Source organism: Ammospiza nelsoni, chromosome 27, assembly GCF_027579445.1.
Source record: "Ammospiza nelsoni isolate bAmmNel1 chromosome 27, bAmmNel1.pri, whole genome shotgun sequence".
NCBI classification, from domain to species: domain Eukaryota; kingdom Metazoa; phylum Chordata; class Aves; order Passeriformes; family Passerellidae; genus Ammospiza; species Ammospiza nelsoni.
The window spans coordinates 3,414,735-3,440,967 of NC_080659.1; the positions used below are offsets into that span (position 1 = coordinate 3,414,735).

General features: G+C 45.5%; 2 protein-coding genes across 14 annotated transcripts in view; both read right to left on the bottom strand.

The window, feature by feature from the left end:
- Window positions 1-3,313: 3,313 nt before the first annotated feature.
- Window positions 3,314-8,529, bottom strand: USE1 (unconventional SNARE in the ER 1). Its single transcript, XM_059489928.1, has 8 exons — window positions 8,391-8,529; window positions 8,183-8,232; window positions 7,567-7,645; window positions 6,754-6,906; window positions 6,556-6,574; window positions 5,829-5,859; window positions 5,465-5,627; window positions 3,314-5,274 (listed from the first exon to the last, which is right to left on the bottom strand). The coding sequence occupies exons 1-8, from the start codon at window positions 8,526-8,528 to the stop codon at window positions 5,092-5,094; spliced, it is 816 nt and encodes a 271-aa protein (XP_059345911.1). The 5' UTR covers window position 8,529; the 3' UTR covers window positions 3,314-5,091.
- A 478-nt stretch (window positions 8,530-9,007) lies between these two features.
- MYO9B (myosin IXB) overlaps window positions 9,008-26,233 on the bottom strand; it is a 47,565-nt gene continuing 30,339 nt past the window's right edge. For 7 of the 13 annotated variants that reach the window (XM_059489524.1, XM_059489525.1, XM_059489526.1 and 4 more), the window contains 27 exons: window positions 25,926-26,036; window positions 24,880-24,919; window positions 24,297-24,419; window positions 23,775-23,855; window positions 23,548-23,658; window positions 22,939-23,061; window positions 22,309-22,458; window positions 22,027-22,193; window positions 20,526-21,482; window positions 19,947-20,013; window positions 19,488-19,618; window positions 18,697-18,854; window positions 18,411-18,589; window positions 17,841-17,939; window positions 17,180-17,356; window positions 16,659-16,700; window positions 16,014-16,125; window positions 15,858-15,928; window positions 14,723-14,921; window positions 14,021-14,149; window positions 13,332-13,437; window positions 12,558-12,689; window positions 11,502-11,625; window positions 11,017-11,064; window positions 10,426-10,562; window positions 10,042-10,169; window positions 9,008-9,893 (listed from right to left, as the gene is read on the bottom strand). In XM_059489524.1, the coding sequence (XP_059345507.1) occupies window positions 9,457-9,893; window positions 10,042-10,169; window positions 10,426-10,562; window positions 11,017-11,064; window positions 11,502-11,625; window positions 12,558-12,689; window positions 13,332-13,437; window positions 14,021-14,149; window positions 14,723-14,921; window positions 15,858-15,928; window positions 16,014-16,125; window positions 16,659-16,700; window positions 17,180-17,356; window positions 17,841-17,939; window positions 18,411-18,589; window positions 18,697-18,854; window positions 19,488-19,618; window positions 19,947-20,013; window positions 20,526-21,482; window positions 22,027-22,193; window positions 22,309-22,458; window positions 22,939-23,061; window positions 23,548-23,658; window positions 23,775-23,855; window positions 24,297-24,419; window positions 24,880-24,919; window positions 25,926-26,036 (4,339 nt within the window). In that variant the 3' untranslated portion in view covers window positions 9,008-9,456. Of the gene's footprint in view, window positions 9,894-10,029; window positions 10,170-10,425; window positions 10,563-11,016; window positions 11,065-11,501; window positions 11,626-12,557; window positions 12,690-13,331; window positions 13,438-14,020; window positions 14,150-14,722; window positions 14,922-15,857; window positions 15,929-16,013; window positions 16,126-16,658; window positions 16,701-17,179; window positions 17,357-17,840; window positions 17,940-18,410; window positions 18,590-18,696; window positions 18,855-19,487; window positions 19,619-19,946; window positions 20,014-20,525; window positions 21,483-22,026; window positions 22,194-22,308; window positions 22,459-22,938; window positions 23,062-23,547; window positions 23,659-23,774; window positions 23,856-24,296; window positions 24,420-24,879; window positions 24,920-25,925; window positions 26,037-26,233 lie in introns of all 13 variants that reach the window. The other 6 variants (XM_059489534.1, XM_059489533.1, XM_059489532.1 and 3 more) reach the window with 3 other exon arrangements.

The following is a 26,233-nucleotide window of genomic DNA, read 5'->3' on the forward strand; positions in this document are numbered from 1 at the left end:
GGTTTTAGGCTATGTGTCTTTAGCCATACAAATTAAAGTTCCTCATCAATTAACCAGCTTTGGAATAGTCAAGGAACACAAACTTTGCGCCCAAAAGGAGCTTTGGAACAGCTGACTCACCAAGAAGGTTCATTGGTACCAATTCTGTTTTAGGAACTAAACTGCTTAAAACCAGTTCAGGAGCCAAAGCCACACAGCAGCCTGGGGCTGAGCTGAGCTCACAATTCCCACTTTCTGCTCCACCAGTTCACTGTGGCCTTCTCTTAACAACAAGTTGCAACTGCCTGGGTGAAGAGTTACCCCATGGCTGGGGTTGCTCTGTTTTTATTGATTTGCCAGGCCCTTTTCCTGCTCACCCATTTCTCACCAGGCAATTTGCACGTTTTGCAGCCTCCTGCCCTTTGAAGATGCAGCAGAGGCCAACAACAGCCAAGTCTCTGCATCACTGGCAGGATGTTGCTGTGAAGGTTTACAGGATTGACTTCTCAGTGACTAAAACCTAACGCTGAGAGCACAGGAGAGCTGACCTTGGAAAATTATCTTATCCTGTTTAGAGTCACACAAAACCCTCGGCCAAATCTTTTAATATGAAATATTTCACGTCACGGATTGACAGAGTTCCTTTCTTACCCTTCCTTCCGTCCACACCAAATCCGATAAGTGACTTCTGTCAGTGAGAAGGCTCAGAGGATGGAGATCCGGTCACTTTATGTGCTGAGGACAGAAGTCTCAGCTTTTTGCTGTTGGAACAGGAAACACTGTCAGATCCTTCTGGAGAATTCTATTGTTACATGAGCAAATACAAATTTTGGCCAGGGTGAAAATGGCAGAGGACATCTCTCTGCTACATGCAGGTCAAAGACCCTGGAGATGAAGGATGTAAATTCCAGCTCTTCATGGCCAACTGCAGCACTGCCTCGTTTTAGCTTTTTTTTGGTCCAGTTTCTGGTTTTGTGCAGTTTGAATTTTGGGTGTCACAGAGGCAGATGCAATATTCAACTTATTTTTAATTCCTTGTAAGAATATTTTTGTTCTAATTCAGCATCAAAGTTTTCAACTTGAAAAAGCCAAAATACTGTCAGCGTTCCCAACCTGGGTCTGGCGAGCAGGGCCCAGATGTGAGACAGCCAGACAGATGTGACCTCCATCCTCCCTACAGCTTCCCTGCTCACCTCAGGCAGCCCCAGGTGTGTTTTGCACAACCTCCTGCCAGGCTCCCTGCTCTCCATCAGCCACCCTGTGCAGGGCAGTGACCACAGCACAGCCACCAGCTACACCAGTTCTGACCCACAGCTCACCCCCAGCCCCTCCTTCCTCGGTTATTTCTTGACACTAATGCCTGTTTTTGTTGATCCAGAGTCTAATTTGGAGGGAGCACCAGGGTTCCCAAGCCCTGCTGTGTGCTCTGCACTGCTCAGGGTTTGTGTTTTGGACGAGTCAGAACTCCCAGTTCCCGTTTGATAACCGGTTTGTTCTGTCGCTGGGAGACACGCCCTCCCTCTGTAAATGTTACAAATCAGGCGTATCTGATCCATTATTCACTAACTGCTGCTGCTTCCCAGTTCCAGCTCCTATTAGAGGGAGAGCTGATGCCAGAAATGTCACGGTGGCATCATGTGACAGGTGGTATTGATTTAGTGCCGTTGGGTTTAATGTCACTCCCGTTCAGTGGGACACAAGTGCACACGGATTCCCAGCAGTGGGGCAGGTCAGGACAGGAGCTCCCAGCCAGCCCCATGCCAGGCCCTGGCACTTGGGAATTGCATTGGGAATTCTGCTGCAGACTGTGACATTTCAGTATCTGCTCTGAGCTGCTCTAGCACTGCCCTTACAGTTTTTGTGATTGGATTCACAGAATGGTTTGGGTTGGAAGGATCTTAAAGCCAATCCCATCCCACCCCTGCCATGGGCAGGGACACCTTCCACTATCCCAGGTTGCTCCAAGCCCCATCCAGCCTGGCCTGGAACACTTCCAGCAATGGGGCAGCCACAGCTCCCTGTGCCAGGGCCTCCCCACCCTCACAGGGAAGAATTCCTTTGTAAAAGAAACTAAATCGTAACTATAAATCACAAGACTCAATTCTGAGCTTTCATGGCAGGTTTACAGCAGACAGTGAGAAGGGAGGTGACACTGGGTGTCACACAGAGAACAGTCAGGAGCAGAACCTGCTCTGCCCATTCCCTCCTTTTCACTCTTCATGGGATATTCCCTTTTGGCAGGATAGCTGCTCACAGCCCCTCAGGTTGCAAAGAAACCCAAAGGAGCACGTGCCCAAAACCTGGCACTGCCCAGCCACAGGAACCATGGCATCCAGCACTCTGCCTGTGAAGGATCCTTCCAGCACATCCCATCTGTGCTGAGGACACTGCTGAACACTGACACTGTAACACACACAGTCTCTGCCACCAAGGGTGTTTGCCAGAAAAGCTCAGACTGACCCAGAGCCACTGCTGCAGACTCTGAACCTCTGCATCCACTGGCCTGACGTGACCCAAGCCTCCAAAAGGGTTTTGGATTAATTTTCCTTGCTCTCTCAAAGCAGGTAGTCTGCCAAGAAACCAAGCAAGGCCCAGCCCTGTGCCTGATAAACATCTGCCCATCTGGATTTCCCAAGCTTTTGGGAAAGTTAAGCAACTCTCACAGAAGGCCATTTCTATACATATTCTAGATGTATTATTCTGCAGAGCCCTGTGCCATGAAATGGAGCTGAGGGCTGGAGCAGCAGAGCATCCACCACCCCCCACAGGTCAGTCAAAAATAAAAACTGTCATTCATCTGGGAAATGTCACAAAGCCCTGAGTCATTGTTTATTCTAAATAGCACCGGCTCCCATCTTCAAAGTGGTGCTGAATGACTGCAATTGCTAAATGAACTCGAGAAAAGCAAAGACAACAACCCAGCCTTTGTGTGCAGGGCAGTGGATCTGTTGGGTTGGGAGGAGAAGGGAACATTTTTCCACCTGGGAGAGAAGCCCCAGGAAGCAGAGGCTCAGTGCTCAACGGCTGCTGGAGATAACAAAAAGTGTTCCAGGGTTCACTCCTGGTGTTCATTCAACACAACAAACACCCATGAAATGTCAATGGGCAAAGTTAAGTGGTTTCTGAACTCACTCCGTGCAGGCTTCTTTGTAAATCAATATCTGTAACTTGGAGTAGAGGATGTTTTCTTGGAGACAAGCTATCACTAGCAGCTCCCTTTCATGTCTTTCCAATCAAAAATTTCCTAATTTATAAGTGCCAAAAAGTTACAGGCAACCCATTTTGCTGATAGCAAAAGTCAGTTTTAAACTTGTCTGCAGTGATGCAGCAAACCTTTGTAAAGTAGGAAAAAATAATTTATTTCAAGTAATAAAGAGGACAGTGTTATGGACAATGAAGCATTAATGTTGCATCCCAAAATCTCACACACAAAAACCATTCCAGCATCACATTCAGCCTCTAAGAGAAGAGCTTGGCATTGAAATGCCTGCAGGGAAAGTAGTGAGCAATCAGAATTGAAAAAATAATTTGGTGACACAGCATTGACTAATGAAGCACAGTGAAATGTCAAACATTACATACAGATGAAGGAAAACAACTGGGAAAAGTAGAAATGTCCATAAATTGATTGCTACAACTCTAAATTTCTCTAAATTCAAGGTAAATAAAACAGGAGTATATTGCAGATATCTGAGTAGCTGGAATTAAAAGCTGTACCTCATAATATAATTATTCATTTGATAATCCATAAGTGAGTGGTATACTACATTGCAAACATTGTGTTAAAAACCAGAAATATTTTGTGTAAAAAATGTTAACAGCCTTCATTACCAGAGATGGGAAATAGAAATGTCACATTTCTGTACAGGAGAGCACAGCTCTGACACAGAGCCTGGTGCTGTGGGATGTGTTCAAAGCAAAGCTGGATATTCCTAAGAACCCAGCTGTGACAAACAGCTCTTCCCCCACCATTCCTGGGGCTGCTGGGCTCAGCAGCCAGGCTGGAACACCCCATGGTTTGGTTCCAGACCAAAGCACAGCCAGGGTCACCTGCTGCCCCTCATCTCCTCCGTGGGACACCTGAACACTGCTCAGCAGGATGCACAAGGGTTTGCTTTCAGCTTATCTCAGGCACCTACAGACACTCTCAGGCTGTCACACAAACCCTGCTTTGCTACAGTCTCCAAGTTTTTCTAGCATCAGCAGTGTTTTAAAAATATGAGTTTCTTTTTTCTCTGTTTTATTTTAGTGAACTCTTAAGACAACAGGGATAATTTGCTCAAAAAAGAAAAGCTGAATATTTTAAAATTATTATTTCCATCTTGAAGACACCACCTTCCTTTGCCCTCATCTTGCAGCACAAGCATGTTTGCACAGGTGAGGTCTGTGCCACCTGCAGCACTGTGTGTACAGTTGGAAGGTGGCAGGGTCACGGTGTTTCCTTCATGGAACAGCACCAACACCACAATGAGAAGTGAGAACATTTGCACACACAAAAGGGAGGCAAACACTGCACAGAAAGCAGCTCCAGTCCTGTAGTAATCTGAACTGGAGAAGATGGTGAAGTCCAAAGTCCCAAATACCCATCTGGGCAAACTGTGAGCCTGAGAAGAGTTTTACCTGTTGGTACTCTGAATCTGAGCCAAGCAAGCACCTGAACAGCAGAATTCTCTTTCTACACTGCAGCTGTGTATGCACAGAACTGAAATTAAATATCCTGTTGGCAGCAAGCTCCTAGGTCAGTACAGAAAAGCTGTGAACACAGGAAAGAATGTAAGACTTCAACTGTTATTTAACTTTGTATTGACTAAATGCCTTTTAGGAGCCATAACATTTGTCACAAACACATTAACAATGTATTTATCCACTAAAGAACTTGTTAGCAGCTCAGTGTAAATTCTCATCCTTACCTCACAGGTTGACTGTTGTTGCAAGAGGCAACAAGAGTCACCAAGTAAACAAGAATGGAAGTGTGGAAAGCCTTCCTCAGGAAAGCCTTCCTCCACTGGGAGATGCAAGGCAGGCCTTGCACAGCCTCTAAGACTGTGACAGTTCTCACACCAGCTGAGCTTTCCCACTGCACTACAGCCAGCTTTAAGTAAAATAAAATTTTCATTTCAGTTTGGGGAAAATCCTGATGAAGAGAATCATGCTGATGAATATAAAACAAACTACAATTAGCATTATCCACAGCAGCCAGTTGACAGATTTCTTGGCGTGCTGTTCCAGGCGGTCGGATTCATCCTTGAGCTTCTCAAAGTTCTGGTCTGCCATCCTGAGGGAGTGTGACAGTGTCTGTGGAGCAAAGAGAGCAAACAGGGTCAGCCTTACAGCTACCAGCTCTGGCAGCTTCCCCCAACAGAGAAAAGGTTCAGCTGCAGATCCACTCTGATCCCACCAGGAATCAAGCTGCAGGATTTCACACATCAGCACTTGAACCTTGTGGGTTGCAAAACTTGAGGGGCCACAGCTCAACAGGCACTACCTGGTTGTCCTGTTTGATCACGTTCTGGGCAGCCAGGGTGTTGTTTTTGAGGCTGCGAGCCAAGCTGAGCATTTCCTCAGCCAGCTTCTCCTGCATGTCCTGGTGATGCTGCAGCACAGCATCCAGCTCCACTGCCGACTGCTTCTCGTCTGATGTGAGGCCTCTGCAAGAGCACCAGGGAAAAAAAGGGATTTACATTTCCTTGTGGGTTGATCTCACAGGTTTTCCCCAGGTTTTACATCTCTACAAGACAACAAAGCCCACTGAAGTCAACTGAAGGCATTATATATTTTGGTTTCTCTAAAGGTCATTGGGAAAACAGTTCCCAAAACCCTGAGCACTGGAATGAGAAATTCTGACTTACTTTCGCCTCCTTATGTTCAACTCCTCAGAATCTGGGAAAATAAAAAAAAAGTGCTTAGCATATTATAAATTCTCATGCAATCACAGGCTGAAAAAACAAGTCTCCTGTAAGGGATTTTTGGATATCCAAATCCTACTTAGCCTCTACCCCAAGGAATATGGGTGTCAAATGCCTACCTGCTTTCTGCAGGGAAAAGAGGACACAGAACATCAAAAGAGGGGAAAAACCCCAGCTGAATCACATCCCTGAGGGCAGGGTTTCAGCCTGTGTGTCTGGGTGTTCTTTCAGGACACGTTAGATTGGCCCAGCTCCAGCCGCTCTAACAGTAGCCATGGAAACCTCAAATTAATTCCTCCCAGTTCCCTACGTGAATAACATGGCTGTGTATTCCAGAGGAACTGAACAACACCTACTCAAAGCACCCAGGATCACATGGCTTGCTCAGAGCAGAAGGGAACAGGCACAAAATAAATTGTCCCTGCTAATTCTGTAATTAGAATGTCTGTTTCTGCATGAATGCTACAAAAAGAGCTACCTACAAGTCCCTGCCACCATTGATAACAACGCTTCTGCTTTCATCTGTCAGGGGTTTTGTTTTTAAAATCTGTTGTCTTGAAAAGAAGTGAGGCACTAAATTAAAAGTACACTTGGGGAAATATTGAATACCTGACCTCCCTCTTCCCCTCTCTGTAACACACAGTTGGAGGAACCAACAGATTGAACTTACCATCAGCAGCCAGGGGGTCCTGGGAGGAGAAAGAGAACCAAAACAGCAGATTACAAAGGGTCAGTGATAAAGGACAGGCCTGGCAGAGTGCCTGTGCCCAGGATTTAGAGATAAAGAGGTGCCTCCCCACCCAGCCTGGGACACTTGTGAGGCAGCTGAACACAAGCAGGACAATCTGTAAAGAAGCAGTGAACATACTGTGCCGAGCAGCTCGCTCCTCATCTGGCCCGTGCAGCGCGCCTTGGTCTGCAGGTGCACGGTTTTGGTGGCCGGGGTTCTCTCCTTGGCTGTCGTCGGGGTGCGCCCCGGGGCCAGGAACTGGTTGGCCAGAGCTTTTTCTGTGGATGAAGACTGGCAGTGGGAAAAAGCCGTCATGGATATGACACTGTGCGGCGCGAGGCAGCTGGGGTGTGACCCACAGGGAAGGGGGTGCAATCCCACAGCGGCTTCCCTGTTGTAGTGTGTTTTTATACTTTGTAATTAGTTTTGGTTTTGTATCCCCCTCCCTAATTAGTTTTGGTTTTGTATCCCATAGCTGCTTCCCTGTTGTAGTGTGTTTTTATACTTTGTAGTAGTTTTAGTTTTGCATCCCCGTATTTTTCCCAAATTGTTTACCCCAGCTTGTACCCCCTCCCTCTACCTGTGTAATCCCTTTCCTTTGCTAAGATCATCCCCAAATCCCCACCCTGGCTCTGTGTCACTCACTCAGCATCCCATCCCCTCCATCTAGAACTTTCAGTCCAGGACATCAAGTGATTGGCCAGGGGTCAGCCCCTCAAGTGTTTCTCCATAGGCTGTCCTAAATGTCCATTTCCCAGTATCCATACCTTAATTTATCTTATTGGTCAGTAAATGTCATCTAATTTATGTTTCCACCTTCCTTTAAATGTAACCATGGCACCTCTCCTGGGGATATCAGCAGGAGCTCCCAATTTGGATTAACCCCTGTTAAGAGTCGGCCCTTTTATCCTCTGCCGGTGTCTCTTTTCAAGCTGAACTAGTAAATCTTACCAATTTTTCAGCTTCTAGGAGTCCCTTTAAAAAGTCCACTTTGCGAGAGTATTCATTCAGCAGTTCAGGGGCTGGCTTGCTGTTGGAATTGAAAGATAACAACATCAAAACCAAAAGTTATCAGCATTTTCTAGCATTCTACTTTCCAAGTGAAATAATAAAAAAAACCCACATGGTTTTTCAAAGAAGCAGAAATAGCCTTAGGTCAGGAATACATTTGTAAATCCTCTGAAAATGAAAATCACCTTTTCCGAGGCAGGGAAGGCTCAAGGAATATGTATTTCCACAGGGAAGACACATTGCTGCAGTGTTTGTGGGCTATGGCTGATTTACAGGTAAGAGATTATTGAATAACAGTGTCATTAATGTTGGAAAAGACCTCCAAGATCACCAGATCCAACCTTTGACTGAATCCCCCCATTCCCACTAAACCATACTGCTAAGTGCCACATCTGCTCTCTTTTCCAATACTTCCAGGGATGGTGACTCCATCACTTCTCTGGGCAGCCCTTTCCAGTGTTTTACCACTTTCACTGAAGGAATTTTTCCTGGTATCCAACCTAAACCTCCCCTGGCACAAACCCGCAACAGGCACCCAGGGGCTCAGGGCGCTCACCTGGACTGCTTCTTCAGCTCCCGGAGCATGTCCTCCAGAGCAGCCACATACTGAGGGCAAAAACAAGATTTTAAATGACAGCACTAAGGAGAAATCCCCTGTCTGGCAAAGGCTGTGGGTGTAACACCACAGCGCTCCCGTCTCGGTTACTGAGGGGCCGGACGCGGTGCTGCGGGGCAGAGGGGCGGGAGGGGCATGGCGGCCTCACCTTCTCCAGCCGCCATTCCTCGGGGTCCCGCCGCTCCGCCGCCAGCGCCTCGCACCGGCTCAGGAGCCGCATCAAGTTCAGCTCCAGCCGCGTCGCCGCCATGGTGGCACCGGAACTCCCCTCAGCGCCGGGCGCCATCTTGGGGCGGAGCGCGGGGAGGGGCGGGAAGCGCCGGGCGGGTCTTGACCGCCCCGGTTTATTTAAAAAACCCAAAAACCTCCCCCAAATCACCCCACACCCAAGGCGTGCACACGGGCATAGAGAGGTAGCTGCGGCTCGAGGCAGCGCTGTGGCCGAGCTGAGCTCTTCCCTCACTCCAACATGGTGCAGGCCGTGAGGGGCCGGGGCATGGCCGTGGCCTCAAGGCGCTGCTGTGGGATGGCAGCTCGCCCTCAGGTGTGTTCCCGAACAGAGGTGAGGCGGCTCGCACAGCACACCCAGCATGGGAGCTCCCCTTTGCTCCAGGAGCACCAAACCCCTCCGCTGTGACACCACAGCAGCGTCAGAGCTTCCCTTTCCCCCGTCCTTATTCACTACTTAATAAAAACAGTACCCCAAGTAAAGGCTTCCTTCGGACTAAATTACTTGTTAGACAGACATTGATCAACTACCACATGTATTTTTTAAAAGTGCAATGTTTTAATAAACGTTTTTATACATGTTGGTCTCAATTAAGGCTATTACCACATTAACAGCTCTGTAAACCATAGAGAAAATTGTCATAAAATCATACAAAACATTAAGGCAACACACATTGACCTAAACTGACTGTTGGTCCCGTGAGAATCCATTGTAAGGCAAAGGCACAGCAGCGGAATGGGGGGGCTTGGTTCCTGTACACTCAAATCATGTTACTCAACATGATGCTTTACCTTCTTTGCAAGGTTTTAATTTAAAGTGGAGAATATTTGCTTTAAACAACCTTGCTTAACCCTTACAGTACTGTACATTTCTGGGCTGCCTTCCCCGCAGCCCCTTAAAAGACCATGAACAAGCTCACAGCCCTCAAAGGGTTAAAGCCAAAGCTGTGGTCAACTTCAAGAAGAGTCCAGAGCACTGAAGAATTTCACTTCTCCACACAGGGAATGTGAGAGCAGGGGTCCGAGAACCTGCGCTTGAGTTTTGCTGTGGGTTCGTATTCAACCCCGAGTTCCTGAGCGTGGGCCAGTGCAGACCCTTGTGCAATGTACACCGAGTGGATGCTGTCAGTCCGCCTGGCTGGCTGCTCCCTCCGCTGCACCCTCTGACACTCTTCCTCAGAGAAAGCCTCGTCCTGGGATTCTGTACATTTGAACATCCCGGGAGGAAGTTTTATGTTTGCTGTTGGCATCACTGGAGTTCGACGGGGCACTTTAATCTTGGACAGTGTTAAGGAGTATCTGCGCCTTGAAGCCAGGGGTGCAGAGTAAGAATCTGAAGAGGTTTGCGGGAGAGAAGGCACTTTGCAAATGTCTTTGGCAGGCACGCTGGAGCTCTGAGCACAGCAGTCTAATCCAATAATTGCTTTAAAGAAAGAAGATACTTAGAGACTGATAGCAGGCCTAAAATGTAACTCAATACGAGCCACTGTGACCAGATAATGTTTGGTCACCTGGCTGTATGCAATGAAAGATGTAGAATAAAAAAAAGCACTTACTACCTTAATACTGACCTTCGGTATCCACCCGGCCTGGTTTGTCCTCCAGCAGGCTCTCTGTGCTCGCAGAGGTCTCCGAGTCCACGTTTTCCTCGTCAGAGCCTCGCTGGTCGAGCTCAGGTAAGCGGTAAGTGATGTCCTCCCTGCACCAAACACAGGCTGCAGCACCTCTGAGACAAGCACCTTCACCCAGCTCGTGTTCAGAGGTAAAGCATGTAGCCATTAACTATTAATGCTCATGGTGTTCTCTCAGTTAACGCTTTGTATTTTCATTTTCCCCCTCATCAAGGGCCTACAGAACAGAGTTATATCCTTTTGGACAAAAGGTATCCTGCTTTACCTGTGTTGCCCTCAGGTAACAACAAAGGGCATGGCCTGACCAGGTAGAGGGGGACTTACTTTTCTTCTTTTATTGACTGTATGCGATCAATGAGAATCTCCTTCTCCCGGTTGGCTTCAGAAACATCCTCCTCTTCATGCACAGAGTCCAGCTCTGAGGTGCCACTGTCACTTCCTTTGACCTGAGAACTTTTACTCTGCAAGACAGATTCACATTAACACTTGTCAGTCACAAGCAGCTACACCCACTTGCAAGTTTCAGAGTGGAAGACAAATGAGTGGGTCAAAGAAGAGGCTGATGGAATTGATGAAGAGCTGTTAGTTATCCACACAAATATTTCAAAAAGTAAGAAAATTTCCTATGCACCTGATATCCAGGATTTTGTTACCTTTTTTTGAGCTGTGAGGCTCAGCTTAGTTTTAGTAGTCACTTAATGAGTAATATTATTACATACAGTGTCTATGAAATATCAGGTGATGACAAAGAGCCCAGCAGCCCTGCATGCAGTCTTGGGAGGAAGTTGCACCAGTACATGCAGTCCTGATTGTTCAAGAGTGTTTAAAACTGAGTTACAACCTGTGTAAGTATTTTAGTCATGCAAGAGTCCCACAAGAAAACCCCATGCACTGGAGCCAGGCAGTTGTACATACCAGCTTCCCCTCGTAAGGGGAAGAGAACCCAAGTTTTATAGGCCAGAGCTAGGGAGAGATGGAGACCAAATTCACTATATGCAGCCTCTGATCAGACAGTTTGGTTTGTATTAATCAGTACAACACAAACAAAGAGTATTTTCCTTCCTAGAATGCAGCATATTTTTGCACCCCAGCCATCCCTGGAGTGAAGGAACTCTTTTGCCATATCAGACACTCAATCTTAGTGACACTGACAGAATTACATGGGAATAGATTTTGACCAGTACAAAAGTAGATTCCCATCCCTGCACCCTTCATTTATCAGAACTTCAGTGCAGCTGAATATGAGCTCCTACCTACAGCTTTGGGCAGTTGTTATTTTCCAGCTGATTTCTGACTCACTGAATGGATGGACAGGAGAAGCAGCACTCCCTCCCCAAGAAGCTGGTGGAAGTTTTATTTGGAATTTTTATTTATTTTGGAAGTTTTATTTCAACACTTACCGTGTTCTGCCGAAGCAACGAGAGCCGTCGGAAAGCAAAGCTCTCTGCTGCTTCCAGTTGATTGATTTCTTCCATTTTTATCTTGTACTTCCTTATCTGCTCCTTTATGAGCATCTCTACACACCTGTGAGGAAGGCAAGGTGTTATTGAGCTCCCTCATACCCTGAAGGTTCTGAAACAGCCATGGTGGGGTGGGATGCTGCTCCTGGCCTGGGGGTGTTTGTCACACACACGTGGCTGGAGTGTCACACAGTGTCCCAGCCCATCCCTCACAGCAGCACTGCATGGAAACAGGTGAAGAATCCAACACAGCAGGCACAGCAGGACAGATAATGGTGACAGGTAATGGCACATGTTCCTCCTGGGATCACCAGAGCCTCCCATGCTGGCTGTACACACTGGTGAGCACACACACATTACCACAGCTGCCAACAGCTCCTGCTGCTTCTACCTGTTGTCCCTGGGCTGGCACAGGCTGGCAGAGACACAACGAGCCTGCAACTGCCCTTCTCCAGCTCTATGGCCCCAGGGGTCAGTAAGAAGTTACAAAAAGCTGCCATTTTTCAAACTCTGTTTCCACTGGAGGCAGAGGCAAGGCCAGTGAGGATGGTGAGGGGCTCTCACAGCCAGAGTTACTGGAGGGTGAGGAGAACAGAGAGGGTCAAGGACAGAACCTTCTTCAATTCAAAGAACAAAGAGATCATTGGGGGTTCTAAGTATGCAGGAGACAGCTTAATTCCATATCATATTGTTTATTATGCCTTGTATGTCAGCAAAATAGATAATTAGGGTACAAGCCCCCCAAAAAATAGATTCTCTTGATGTAAAACACAAACCTGATAGTAAAGACTTATAGATCATCCTACTTTATGCTTAGTAAAACAGTTGGGAGGTTTGAGAGGGGTGAATGAGCTGGCAGCACTGGCAGAGCTAGAATTCAACAACTCTTGAACCTCAGCATATCAGCTTGATATGAAGTTGTAGCAAATACAGCTAGTGGTGCTGACCTTCCATCCCATTCCAAAACACTGCTTCTCAGTAGCTGCCAAAACTTACATGGTTGTTTTTGAGACATCCTTCATGCTGGTCAAGGGGTCAGAGGTATCAGGACAGCGCAAGAGGCACGGAGCAAACACGATGGCCAAGGCGTTGGGGGACATACGGTTCACATCTTCTATCAAAGACACTCTGCAATTCAACATCCAGGAAAAGAGATTTTAACCTTGCTAGGATACAAACACCCTGCCAGAATTCCCAAATAACATAAGGAGGCTTCTTGGACACTCAGTGTGTACAGCAGCCCAAAGAAGCTTTACAATTATTTCATACCTACTAAGTAGACAACATTTCATGTATCAAAGGATCAGGGAGTCACCCAGGCTAAGCTAGTCTGGTAGCTTCTCAAAAGTATGTTGGTGATCCAGAACCACTTTGCCCATGTTCAGAGGGCTGCTTGGAAAGCCCCCAGGTTCCTTGGGTAAGAGCAGCCCTTTCCCAGCACCATTTATCCCTGCTCCTGGGACTTGCCTATGTTCATCCTCAGTTCACTACAAGCCCCTCTGTCTAAATCCTGGTGCTTGGATGATTCACCAAGGCTTTGAGATCTACCTTGTCCTCAAAGTTGTTCTTACCTGGCTTGATCCAAATACACCAGGTGTAGAAGTAACCACACACCTGTTTGTGAGCACAACTACCAGTTTGAATTCTTTCATTTCCAAACGAGCAGCACAATCCCCACACTGACACTGAAGGTGTTTAACACTTTAGAAAGCTTCCAAGCAGCATTCAGAATCACAGTTTCTCTACAAATGAAGAAATTAAACTCATTACTTGACAAGATGGAAGATGAGTCGTTCCAAGGTATTGTGATTTGCTTGTGGGAGCTTCTCCAGGACACTGTAAATGGCACAGAGTTGCTCCTGTTTCTCTGGCAGTTCTGCACAAAGGGAGAAAACACAAGATATTAATTGCTGTGCTAGGCTAGTGGAAAGCTTAAAATTCCTAAATTCTGATAGGTCTTACTGTCATTTCATTTAGCAACTATTAGAACTGACTGTTAAAGTCCCCCTCATGGCACTGCAATTATCCTGCATTTTCAGGAGCTGCTGCTGATGCTATCAGCAATCATCAAGTGACACACTAAGACCTCCAACACCATCTAGGGTGCCTTAATCCCACTGAAGTTAAAAGAATCTAGGTATTAAAAGTATCTGTATATCCAGATCTCATTCAGAATAACAAGAAAAACCCTTCCTGAAAGAAAACTTATTGACATCCTTATTGCATTTTCAGAGAGAGCAGTTGTAAGTGACACACTAAAAATAAAAGAATCCTGAAGCAAGATGAAGTAAGCCAGAGGAGAAATTCCCTGAGTAATGTTTTATGTAAAATGTCTAAAATCATTGTTGTAAGTGCACTGGAAGGAGCTGTTTAGTCAGCATGAGCATCTTAAGAATTTCTTTTCCCAAGGACACAATGAGTTAAAGCAGAAATGCTTGAAGAATGGTTTTTAAACCTACCTACAGCTCTGAGAAAATCATTGTACTGTGCTGAGGTCATCAGTGGGTCTGGCAATTCCCTCAGCCACTGCTTAAGGATCCCTGTGATGGTGTGAATAGGGTAATTCTCCAGTTTCACTGAGTTTGGGTCTGAAAAGAAATGTTTTATTTAGAGCAGTTCATTCCTTTGATGCACACAATGAGACCCCACAGAAATAAGATTAGGAACATTCTCATCTCCTGTTCACAGAATCCCAATTACTATCTGCTCCCTATTTTTAACTTCTGAATTGAATTGATAAATCTGATAACATGATGGCCAAGGTGTTGGGGGACATGAGGTTCACAGCTTCTATCAAAGCCACTCTGGAATTCAACATCCAGGAAAAGAGATTTTAACCTTGCTAGAATACAAACACCCTGATCACACCTTGCCAGAGTTCCCAAATGACATGTAAGGAGGCCTCTTGGACACTCAGTATGTACAGCAGTGCAAAGAAACTTTACAAATATTTCATACCTACTAAGTAGACAATTCAGAAGTTGAAAATAGGCAGAAGATAGTAATTTAAAAGTACTAAACAACACAAATAATACAGCCTGCACAGTCAGCAAAAAGCTGTTTTTAAACACTAAGAAGTGACAGATACTTCCAGATAGAAGAGAATTGCAGGGAAAACTGATATCATGCAATGACATGCAAAGAGTCAACACTGCCTGGACCTTCTTGCAGCATCTGCTTCAGCTCCTTCATGCGATTTGCTGATCCTGACTTCCTGTAGATGCCTTCAGTGTAGAGCCCGTGCATCTCCACGTACTCCAGCAGCTTCTCCATGACCACGGGCACCGAGTTCCTCTCGCTGGTCAGGGCGCTCACGCACACCCCGAAGTGTCCCCGCAGGGACTCCGTGTCCTGCTCGCCCTGGGGGTGACACAGCCGTGAGCCACTGCCCCTGGGGTGACACAGCTGTGAGCCCACTGTCCCTGGAGGTGACACAGCTGTGAGCCCACTGCCCCTGGTGTGACAGCCGTGAGCCCACTGCCCCTGGGGTGACACAGCTGTGAGCCCACTGTCCCTGGAGGTGACACAGCTGTGAGCCCACTGCCCCTGGGGTGACAGCCGTGAGCCCACTGTCCCTGGAGGTGACACAGCTGTGAGCCCACTGTCCCTGGAGGTGACACAGCTGTGAGCCACTGCCCCTGGGGTGACACAGCCGTGAGCCCACTGTCCCTGGAGGTGACACAGCTGTGAGCCCACTGCCCCTGGAGGTGACACAGCTGCTCGCCCTGGGGGTGACACAGCTGTGAGCCACTGCCCCTGGGGTGACTCAGCTGTGAGCCCTGGGGGTGACACAGCCATGAGCCCACTGCCCCTGGAGGTGACATGGCTGTGAGCCCTGGGGGTGACACAGCTGTGAGCCCACTGCCCCTGGGGGTGACACGGCCGTGAGCCACCGCCCCTTCCCTGCCCCAGGCACTGCCATGGCTTCCTGCAAGAACCACCTTGTGCTTCCAGAAACTACAGCTGAGTGCTTTATTCTGCCTTGGATCATAAGGCAGATTTGCTGAGCTGCAGCAATAAAGAGCCTTTATGGTTCACACTGCAGGATTGCTTTATCAGTTTGGCCAACACTGCACACACACTCTGTGAGAAGGGATCCTAAATTAGCTCAAGCATCACCTCCTAGGAGAATGCTGTTTCTGCAGAGGGTCCCTCTCTCACTGAGGAGGGAACTGTTTAAGCCATTTTTATTCAGTGCCTGGGCATCCACTGTTCATTTACTGAGAAATACAGGCAGCATTTTGCATGCACCACTTCTGGTACTGCAGAACCCCATCCCACATCCACGGGCCTTACCTTTTTCCCACAAGAGGTACAGCTGCTCTGGATTTTGGACATGCACTTCTTGTGACAAGTCAGCTTGCAAACTAGAGAAAGGAGCAATTGTTACAAGCATCTAAATCACACTATGTACCCTAAATGACCCACTTTCTACATGGCCTGTTCACTCACCACTGCACAGACAGGCCTTCTCCATGGGCCAGATGTAGGAGGAGCAGTGCTCACACGACTGCCGGATGCTCACTTGGTAATTTGTGAACACGTGGCCATTGTGCTCTTCAATCTGGTGAGAGACAGCAAGGAACCAGTGAACTCTTCTTGCCTTTTAAATATTATTATTATTATTTTTATAAAACCTTATTATTATTAACAAAACCATCCATTTCCACCTTTTATTTTACAATCGTTTCACCCTGAAACCAAATTTCACCCTTTCTTAAGGAACTTAGGTTTGCTGGAATATTTCATAATTGACTTGCTGCCTTAAAGTTCATCAGCAAAATACAAGAGTTGTAGTTTTGTTATTAATATTTAGTAATTGTTTTCTTTTAAACAGTCCATGCTTGAAAAAGCCTTTAGACTTTAAAGGAAGCTATGGACAAGCAAGAAAATACTTGAGTACCACCTATCACTGCATGAGAAAGATCTCTGCTTTGTGAAAACTGGTTTTGTATTGTCACATCTTCATAAATGAGGTAAGTGAACGAGCATGCCAAACAAACCAGAATGTCAGTATAAAATCAAGCTCTTCAAAGGGTGTTTGTGTTCTCTGAGTGCACCTGAGGACTTGGATTATTGCAGAAAGAAAACACTTACTGCACGATCCTGCTTCCGTTTCTTCTTCTGGGCTTTGGTTTGCTGCAAAGGGAAACAAAACTGGCCTAAGTCTTTGAAATTCAGACATCCCATTCCTTTTTTCTCCCTTTATTGAGTTTCCCAGACTTTACTTCACCTCCAGACATTGAGACACTATCCTGCAGCTTCAGCTTGGTTTGAGGGTTGTCTGAGCTCACACTATCAACTTCCTAAAAACCAACTGAGCTCACTGCCTGATGACAAAGCAACTCCATCTCTCAAACCTCCAGAGAACGCCTATGTTTTCACCAAAGAAAATGCACACTTTCAGATTCTGAAAATATTAAGTTAAAAAATTAACAATTCCATAAAGGTGTATCAGCAATCAGAATTTGTTACACACATGATGTGTGTATGGCAAGTGTTTCCCAAATAATTAAGAATGCCATGGAAAAGGTTTTTGAGATAACACAGGTCCCCTAAATTAACAGAGCAACAGTGTTTCATCATACCATAAACCAGCAACAGAACAACTTTCATACCTTGGACTGCTCAGGTTCCTCTTTCTTTGTATATCCTCTAATGAATTCATCCAGAAGGGATAGAAAGAGATTCAAAACCAGCTTGACTTCTTTCTCTTCCCTTTTTTGGGCCAGGTTTGTAACTAGGAGCTGGTAATTTTCCACCAGATCTTTATAGCCAACATGGATTTGTCCATTCTAAAGAAGGAAAAATACTTGTCAGACATTCCTTTTTAATACTGTTGAGACAGTTTCATATTTTCATGTACTTAAGCTCAGAGGTGAAAAAGCACAGCCATGATCAAAGACAAAGATAACAGCCCATGACAGAAACAAGTTAACACACTTCCCTCCTGCACTGTCCAACAGCACTTGGCTGACACAAGGCAGTGTCAGAAGAATATTGGAAAAGCTGTTGGCTCCTCTCTTCAGCATTAGGAGGCTGAAGACAGCAAAATCCATCCATTTCTAAAAATAAATTTATGGCTGAGTGAATGAGCAAAGGAAAACAAAGCAGGCTGCTTGAGATTACAGCAGAGCTGTAAAATGAGTCTAACATTCAGCTCTGAATTCTGTGCTGAGAATTGCTGAAGTGCTTTGTTGAAGAGCTGCAGGCCAAGCCTTTAACCTGCACACTCATTTATTGCCTGCCAACTTCCCTTTATTGAGACTTACTACTTACAGGAGCAGAGTACATGGTCTTGATGTTTCCTCTGAACTTCTCTGTGGCTTCAAAAAACAAACATTCAACACCAGACTTCTGGGAGCGTAAGTCATTGATCTAGAAATGAAATACATCTGCATCAGATTTTGTTAAAAAAAGAACATCTGAACAGAGTTAAGCTTCAGTGGCTGGGCTTAGTCATTTGTGACCAGTCCAATTATTTAAAACAACATTTTTTTAATGCACTGTGCTGATGATACAAAACAGCAGAGTTGGATAGCTGGGCTTTAGAGAACTCTCTATTTACAACTCTTGGGGTTTTTTTTAATACAAGTTTTGCTGCCCACTCATTTGTAAACAAAGACCTAACATGAATGCTCTGTATTGTATTTAATGCAATATTATGCATTCAGTGACTTGAGGAAGAGAACAGAAAGGGCCCTAATGCAGAGTAACTCAGTCAAACCATCCAATCAATTCCCTTTTGCATTAAATTATAACATAAACTTGCACCTAGACTAGCAGGCTTTAAAATTCTACGCACACAGTGAACAAAGGTTTGAATTTTCATGGCTGGGAGCCTTTCACCTTGTTCAGGAGGAACTCATCCAGGTGTTTGAGCTCGTTGGCGTTGGCAATCTCCCGGACCATGGACGCGCGCCAGTTCTGGGACGCGCTGGAGATCTTGCTGATCTTTATGGTTCTGTTCTTCTTGGCTTTGCTGCTCTCCTTCCCAGCCTGGGGGCGGCCTGGCTGCCCCAAGGAACCTGCCAAAGAAATGGATCTGGATGTTCAAGCAGGGTGAGGGAATTCTGCACGATTTGTTTCCTCACAGGAAGATGCACTGTGCTGAGGGTTAAACCACCAAGCTCACCTTCTGAAACTTTCTGGACACCTCCTGTGTCTGTAAAGAGGACACAAGACACCAGGGAGAGGCCGTCTCCTTCCTCAATCACATCAGAACTCTCCTTTGCAATTTTCTTGTCTGGCTTTTTCCCCAAAAGTCTTCGCAAAGGGCTTTTGAAAGCAGACCTGAATACAAAAGCAGATACAAGTCTGTCCCATTAGGAATGGAAGCTGGCTCTGCCACAAGAACAGGCTCTTAACAATAGCCCACAACAGGATTCACAACTATGGGGAATATTTAAGGCCCAACCTGCAGAAAAACTGAGCAGCACAAAAAAAAGGAAAGACAATGTGAAAGCACTCCTGGAGTTTCTGGCATTTACAAAATCAGAGCACTACCTTCAGCACACACACACAACACCTCACATATCCACAACATCACTTCTGGCTCAGGAAGTCTCTGGGCTGCAGAATGCCAGAGGCTGGAGCAGGCCAGGGAAGCAGCATTACATGCTTGCTGGGCTTTCAGCTTTTCTACTGGTGTTGTATTACACTACATGAACCTTTAATCCCAGCTGTAAGTTTGTTCTTATTTTAAAAAGAACCACTTCACAGAAAGTGTTATGCAAGCAGAGAATCTGTTCCTCAGCAGGCTCAGATATCATGCTCAGGGCAACATGAAGCAGCAACACAGCCACTGGTGTAGCTGATCCCAGCTTGTGTCTCTGTACAATCAAGGTGCCCAGCTCAAGAACCAATGGAAAAATCTCTTTTTTTTCATTTTCTGAAAGACAGGCCAGTCACACACACAAGCCATACTTGGCATCCCCTTGCTGACTCGCTGGCTGTGCAGGAACGGCCGTGTCCGAGCTGGGGAAGTGGTCACTGGGCTTCTTCTGCACAGGGTACTTCTTGTTGCCTTTTTCTTCTTCAATTGGGTCTGGTGACAGCTACAGGAGAGAGGAGGGGTCAGAAACTGCATTTTGAGTGACATAGATTCTTTAAATGGTTTAAAAGCTAGAATGGTTAAGTTAACTTCATCAAGACAAAACACTTTATCCAATATTAGCTTCCCAATACAAGAGCCAATGCTTTGATCAATGATCCATTTATTAAAAAATATATTTTCAAATATTTCCTGATGATTATTTTTACATTGGTATCAAACAAAACCAAAATCAACCTGAAGCCACACAAATACACTACAGACAATTATTCACAAATCTTTAATATTTATAAACAATAATTAAGTATAAATATGTACAATAGCATCAGTACCTGGTTCATGGCAACAGTCTGGGCCAGTGTTGAGAGGTCACTTAATGAAGCTGAACTCCCCTTCTTCCTGTAGTAAGATAAGTTTCAGAATATGAATTTTAATAAAGTCTGTGGCCTCTTCACATCTTTTAAATAACTCACATATCAACACTACATCTGAGTCAGCCCTTGCAATTCACTTTTAAATGCAAAATGTACTGGAGAAGTGAAAAAGCATGGGAATGTCACATTTCCAGCCATGTCACAGGGATGATGCTTGCAAGCTGCAGGTCACTAAAACCTTGTTTTCAATGGGTAAAAGACACATGAAAATAAACTCCAGACATTATTTCAACTAATGCCCTGACTCCTCCTTTTAATACAGCCAGGCAGGCTTTGCAGCTTTTGTGAGCTTCTGAAAACATTCTGTCCATACAGATTCCCTGCAGGACTGGGAGCCAAGGAAAAGCAGGAGTTGTTCACAACTCCATGTGCTCCCACAACACGGCCCAAATGTACAGGCCCTCAGGAGTTCTCCATGGATTCTTAAACATTACAGATATCTATTTTATAAGTGATAAAAAAGGAAGCTGCCCTTACTCTAGCTGATCCTGAGGAGACTTATCCAGACGTATCCTTCCATCCAGAGACTGACTCAGCACATCATTCTGGCCAGAATCAGACTGCCTCTTGCCTTTCCACTTCTCTCTCTTGTACTTTAGCTTCTCTGGGTCATCCACATATCTCTGGATTGCAGAAGTGTTGCTGTCCAGGTCTTTGGTTGCCCTCTGCCTCCTGTTTCTATCTGCCCAGCAGTCAGCAGGGCCATGAAAGCTGCCACCAGCAGACAGTGTGCTGTGAACTTTCAGTGCAAGATCTGTTGGCCTTTCAGGGCAGGTAAAGCTTTGGCTGCTTTTTATTTGGTTATTTTGATTCTGTTGTGTTTTTGTTCTATCAGCTGCCCTGTTCTCTGCCTCTGATCCAGGTGGTTGCTCAGGAACAGAATCACTTTCTTTTATCTCACTTGATGGTGGAGTGTCTGAAAGAGTTTTTTCTTGACTTGGACTTTTCTCTCGCTCGCTGCTTCCCTGAAGGACATTATCTTCTTGTGCTGTGGATTTCTCTGTCTCTGGAGCACTTTCCAGGGCCTGTTCAGAAACAGTTTGCTCCTCGTGGCACAATGCAGACGGTCCTTCCAAGGACAGGAGTGCATGCTTGTTCTGCAAGTCGTTGTGCTCCAGCCCCCTCTGCCGACGGGATTCCCGCTTCTCCCGGCTGTTGCTCACTCTCTCCGAGCCCTCCACCGTGTGCTTCTGGGCTTTCTCAGATGAGCTCAGCTTTTCAGCTTGTTCGTTCTGAGCTTGATCTTTATCTTCAACAGCTTGATCTGTCTCTGACTCGTGTTTCACATCTGCTGCTGGCTCACTCTGCTCATCCTTGCTCTTATCTTCATCTATGTTGGACGTCTTGCTCGTATCTTGCTCTTTGTCTTCATCCTCCTGCATTTCCTTCTGCTCTTCTTGAGCTTTCTGCCTTTCTAGAACCATTTTCTGGTATCTGTTAAGAATTTTTAATATGAAAACACAAATCCTTAATGCCCAGGGGTCAAAAAAAACCCACCAACTGCTTAAATGCAGCTCAAATAGCAGCACAGACCCAAACTACAGTTTGGGACTGCAGGGAGGTGGCAGGAGTGGCAGCACCAGTGCAGCTGAGCTGAATAAAGCTCAAATCCCGAGCACTTATCCAGTGTCCACACTCCACTGACCACTTGATACTGACTGAAATATCACATGGCAGTAGCTATCTTAAAGTTCATACAATCCCAGAACGGTTTGGGTTGGGACCCATGGTTTTTGGTTGGGACCTTAAAGATCATCTCACTCCCATCCCCCTTGCCATGGGGATGAGGCACCTTCTACTGTCCCACACCCCACTCAACCTGGCCTTGGCCAATTCCAGGGGCAGCCACAACCTCCTTGGGCAACAAGATTGTTTACCAAGTTGTTGACTAAGTCACCCCACCACACAAACTGAGCTTGGCAGGTGAAGCCAGGTGACGAATTGATGTTTTTATGCCACGTTGCTCCTTCCCCTTTACCTCTTCCTCTGCAGGTGCCCCCTGACCAGGGCCTGCAGGAGACAAATCCTCCTCCTGAGCTGCAGGAAGCGTTTCCTCTGCCGGTGGCGCCTCCAGGCCGCCTGGATCTCGATGGCAGCGTTGTTCCTCTGCAGGGCCATCCTGACACGGCGCGAGCGCCAGCACGCCTACAAAGGGGGGTTCTGAACTGAGGCAGGGCTGCCTCGAGGTGGGGAGTGCTCCATGGCAGGGTTTGTTTGTTGTTAGGAAAATAGCAACAGTTATTGTTGCTCTCAAAGATACCTGTAAAACAACGGCTGCCTGCCGCATCCTGAGAAAGCGTCTCCTCTCCAAAACCATCCTGAGCCAGCTCTGAAGGAGGATGATTTTCCTGATCACTTCTTTGTGTAGTGTATCCTGTAGTATCTGCCGTTCAGCCTCTTTCATAAAAACCTGTTCAGTTAAAGGAAAGTTCATCAAGAAGGAGTTAACTCCTTTCAGCCCCCACTGGAACTATAGTAACAGATAAGGTAATGGTTTGGTACCACTGCACCAAACCTTACTGGCTGACAGTTTGCCCAAAAGATACAAGTCCTTTTAAATTTCAGAGTTTGGATTCTAAAACTTACACCTGTCCTTACAACCTTCAAATCACAGAACCCTTCCAAAATGTAAACATTGATCTGTTTGACAAATGCCAATAGCAACAATTTCCCAAACTATCTATATAACATGGATTTGTACTGTAGTCAAAAAAACAGGTTGGCATCAAAACCAAGGGGTCAGGTATAACCTCTGTGTCACCACTTGCAAGAGGTAAAATAGCCAATTTGGGTACATAAAACAGAGAAGAGTAACACTTGTAAATGAACTGCACTGAATTTGGCAGTGTACAGCAGTGGTTCTTACTGCCTTACAGAAAGTTTCACAGACCTTGGTCTTCCCTATTTGATAGTAGTTTTCATTCAGTTTCAGTTTATTCAAATAAGCACAGATGTCTTCCTTGGAGGCTTTGGCATTTTTGGGCAGTAACACCTGAAACTGGTCAATGAATTCCTGTAAGAAACAGAGACAGCAAGAGACCAAAGTTAGAAGGCAACTCCCAAGTTTGGAGTTTTAGCTCTAAAACAGAAACCTATTTAAGACACTTAAGCTACAGGGACCTGAAAATACTCAACTCTCACTACAAACTGAGCTACTTCTCCGTGTAAAATGCAGGCTAAGTCAGCCTCTGTTAATGGGAAATATCACCTAGATGTGATCTCTAAACCTACACAGGATTTTTTTACAGAAAACTAATTCTCACATTAGACTGCACTGACTGCACTCAGAATGTTTCTTCCTGGTTGTGTGAAGGGAATTTACTGGCACACAACCCACAACAGTTTAACTATGACTTTTTACCATGCAGGCTCTCTTAAAACTACAGTGCATTTTTACAGCTCATCCCAAGGGGTCATGAGCCTTGTATGAAGAGACACACAAGGTGTGGTTTCTGAAGAGAGCAGATACTTCTGAAAGCACAACCCAGTTCCCATGTACCTGGAATGTGTATTTGGCACTGTAGCCAGACCTCCTGATCCGCACAGTTTCCAGCATGCCCGTGTACCGTAACTGCTGCAGCACCAAGCTCTCATCAAAGAGCATCTCCCTCTGTAAAGGACCAGCAGAAAACAGCCAGTGAGAGCCTGAGGAGCCTGAGCAGAAATAGAGATTCCAAGGATGAGCCCTGGATGTCAGCAGGCAGCTCAGCTCTGAGGCAGCCTCACCTTTTCCGCGTTGGAGCGGATGCAGCGGATGAAGAACGGCTCAGCTCTGCCCAGGGTCTCCAGCAACTTGTTCAGTGAAGACTGAAATGAAACAGTCACAAAAGTTTTTCTTCAGGATAGCCTTTTGATGGTGATTTGGTGTTTGACAGCAGGATAGCTTTTCCCTCAGGAATCAGGTTGTTTCAGGTCTCATGGCTGTACAAAATCCAAACAGATCCTCCCATATTGCTCAGCACATCCCTGTGTTTGGTATTTGCTTTTAGCTTTTCTCAAGAGAATTTCAAGCAGGGTTTGAACATCCTCTCATGCTCTTACAGTAGCACTAGATCTGTATACAAGGATGATCAGTGTAGAGAACTGACACATTTCATGGCATCAATGGCATCTCAAAATGTACTCTGACTTTAATCAATCATAAACCTCACCTCAAAAAAACCTCAAGAATAAAACCCACTTGGTTTTCCAAGCAAGACCAGCCCAGATCAGCCCAGCAGGGGCTGTTTCCTGAGGTTTGTCACCCACCTGGAACTGGGCACTTATGCTGGGGGGTTTCTTCTTCTTGTGCAAGTGCAAAAGGGACTTTGTAGTCCGGTCATGCAGAGTCATGCTCATGATGAGCTTCAGAGATTTGGAATCCAGCAAGTTCTACAAAAAAGTTTTCATAATCAACAAAGTGCAAGTCTTTCAACTAAAAGGGAAATATTTTCTTTAAAATGAGTCAGAATGAAACCAGCTACCCAGAGTTCCACATTCAGTGACATGTTATATTTCATGATTATTTCTATTTTGGGTCAAAACGTTTCTTAGCAGTGAAACTGTTTCACTGCCCTGTCCCAAGAGTGTAAGGTGAACAAGGGGAATCACACAATCACTGCATTTGCCTTCCCTGACTTGGAAATGGCTTTATACACTTATGACATCTTCACATCTGTCTAATTAAACAATTCTTATTAAAGAGAACATTCACCTATTTTTCAGCTTGTCAGGATAAATAACAAAACTTTCCTACACTATAAAACAGTACTGAAGTGAGTTCTGTCAATCAAAATGAAATTCACAGTGCAAAAAAGCCCATACCCAAGAGAAATCTAAATTTTCTGATTACCTTGGGAATGATCTGCTTTTGCTTGACACCTTTACTTTTCCTGTGAAAATATTAAAGATAATTTAAGAAAAAAAAATGCACATGATTTTTTATTATTTCAGCAAGCCATAAATTGGTGCAATTTATGAGGCAAGGTAAAGGACAGAAGAAAATGAGCACAACAGCACCAGGGTGTGTTCATGCATGATTCTTACAAGTGACCAATGCAAGAAATGCAAACTGCTCTGCAACAAGAACAATTTCTTTTTCTTAAATAAACTCTGTAGGTATTGGAAGCTTTCAAAAGTGAGACATTAAATCTGAAGTTAAAACTATTCAAAACTGCATTGTTGGACATTAAAGTCATTATAACACAAGGCACTAGCAAATAAAAGTGCTCAGTTCAGAAGTTACAGCTGCTGGCACCAGAAGCTCTGTGAAAGAACACTGGGAGCAGGAGGACAATGCATGTCCCAGCACCAGGGACTCTGGAATGTCTGAGCAGGTCACACACAGAAGGTGAAGCAGGTGAAGGTGAAGAAGAAGAAGGTGAAGCTCTCAGAAAAAAAGCTGCAGCTCACATCCTGCTGGTTCTAAGCACATTAACTCTGTGATATAGGGCAGGTTCCTGCTCTGTTTACACCACCTCTGTTCCTCCATTCTGTTTACATTTACTTATTATACAGCAGAGCAGAGATTAATTTCCTTACACACACAGATGTAAAGGCTCTAAACCCAGGAATACATCCAGCACAAGCACCCTGAATTTCATGAAACATTTGTCACACCTTGTGGGAGATCTCACTATTGAATATTTTGCAACAACAAGCTCACATTAGACATTTGGAGCTTTTAAAGCAAGTTCACACGAGAAATAGGGTAAACTTTCAGCTAATGCAATGAAGCAACAAGGTGTTCTCTACAGCCTATTTGCAGAAAGAATGTTTTATTTTTAATTGTCTTGTTTAGCATTTTTCAAAGAAAAATTTAGGACAAGCATCATTTTTAGGGAGTGGAGTAATGCCTGGTTCTTGTTGCACTTCCAAAGCAATAGGCAGAGCACTCACAGGAGGTGGGAGCGGTGTTGAAGCTGACTGAGGGACCGAAGCAGCTCACAGGGATCATCACCCTGCCAGGGCAGTCCTTTAATACTGGCGATGATTTGTTCATGCATGTCTCTAAAATGATCCACAGCAAAACACAGGCGGCAAACAGAGATACACAGCCGTGAGAGAGGGGGAAAAAAGGAGTTAAAATCCCAAAAGGTTCCATCACCAAGTGTGCTCCAAAATGCAGCAGGTCAATCCCAGGCTACTTGTTCCTAAACATGAATGATTTGGATGACAAGTCAGCACTTTCTACTCCATCAGTGCTC

Bases quoted from the DNA above. Each gene is read 5' to 3' on its own strand.
- USE1 (XM_059489928.1), bottom strand. From the start codon at position 8,528: ATGGCGCCCGGCGCTGAGGGGAGTTCCGGTGCCACCATGGCGGCGACG. The intron at 8,233-8,390 runs GTGAGGCCGCCA...TTTTGCCCTCAG, and splicing joins AGGAATGGCGGCTGGAGAAG to TATGTGGCTGCTCTGGAGGA. The intron at 6,907-7,566 runs GTAAGATTTACT...TCCCACTGCCAG, and splicing joins TCCTAGAAGCTGAAAAATTG to TCTTCATCCACAGAAAAAGC.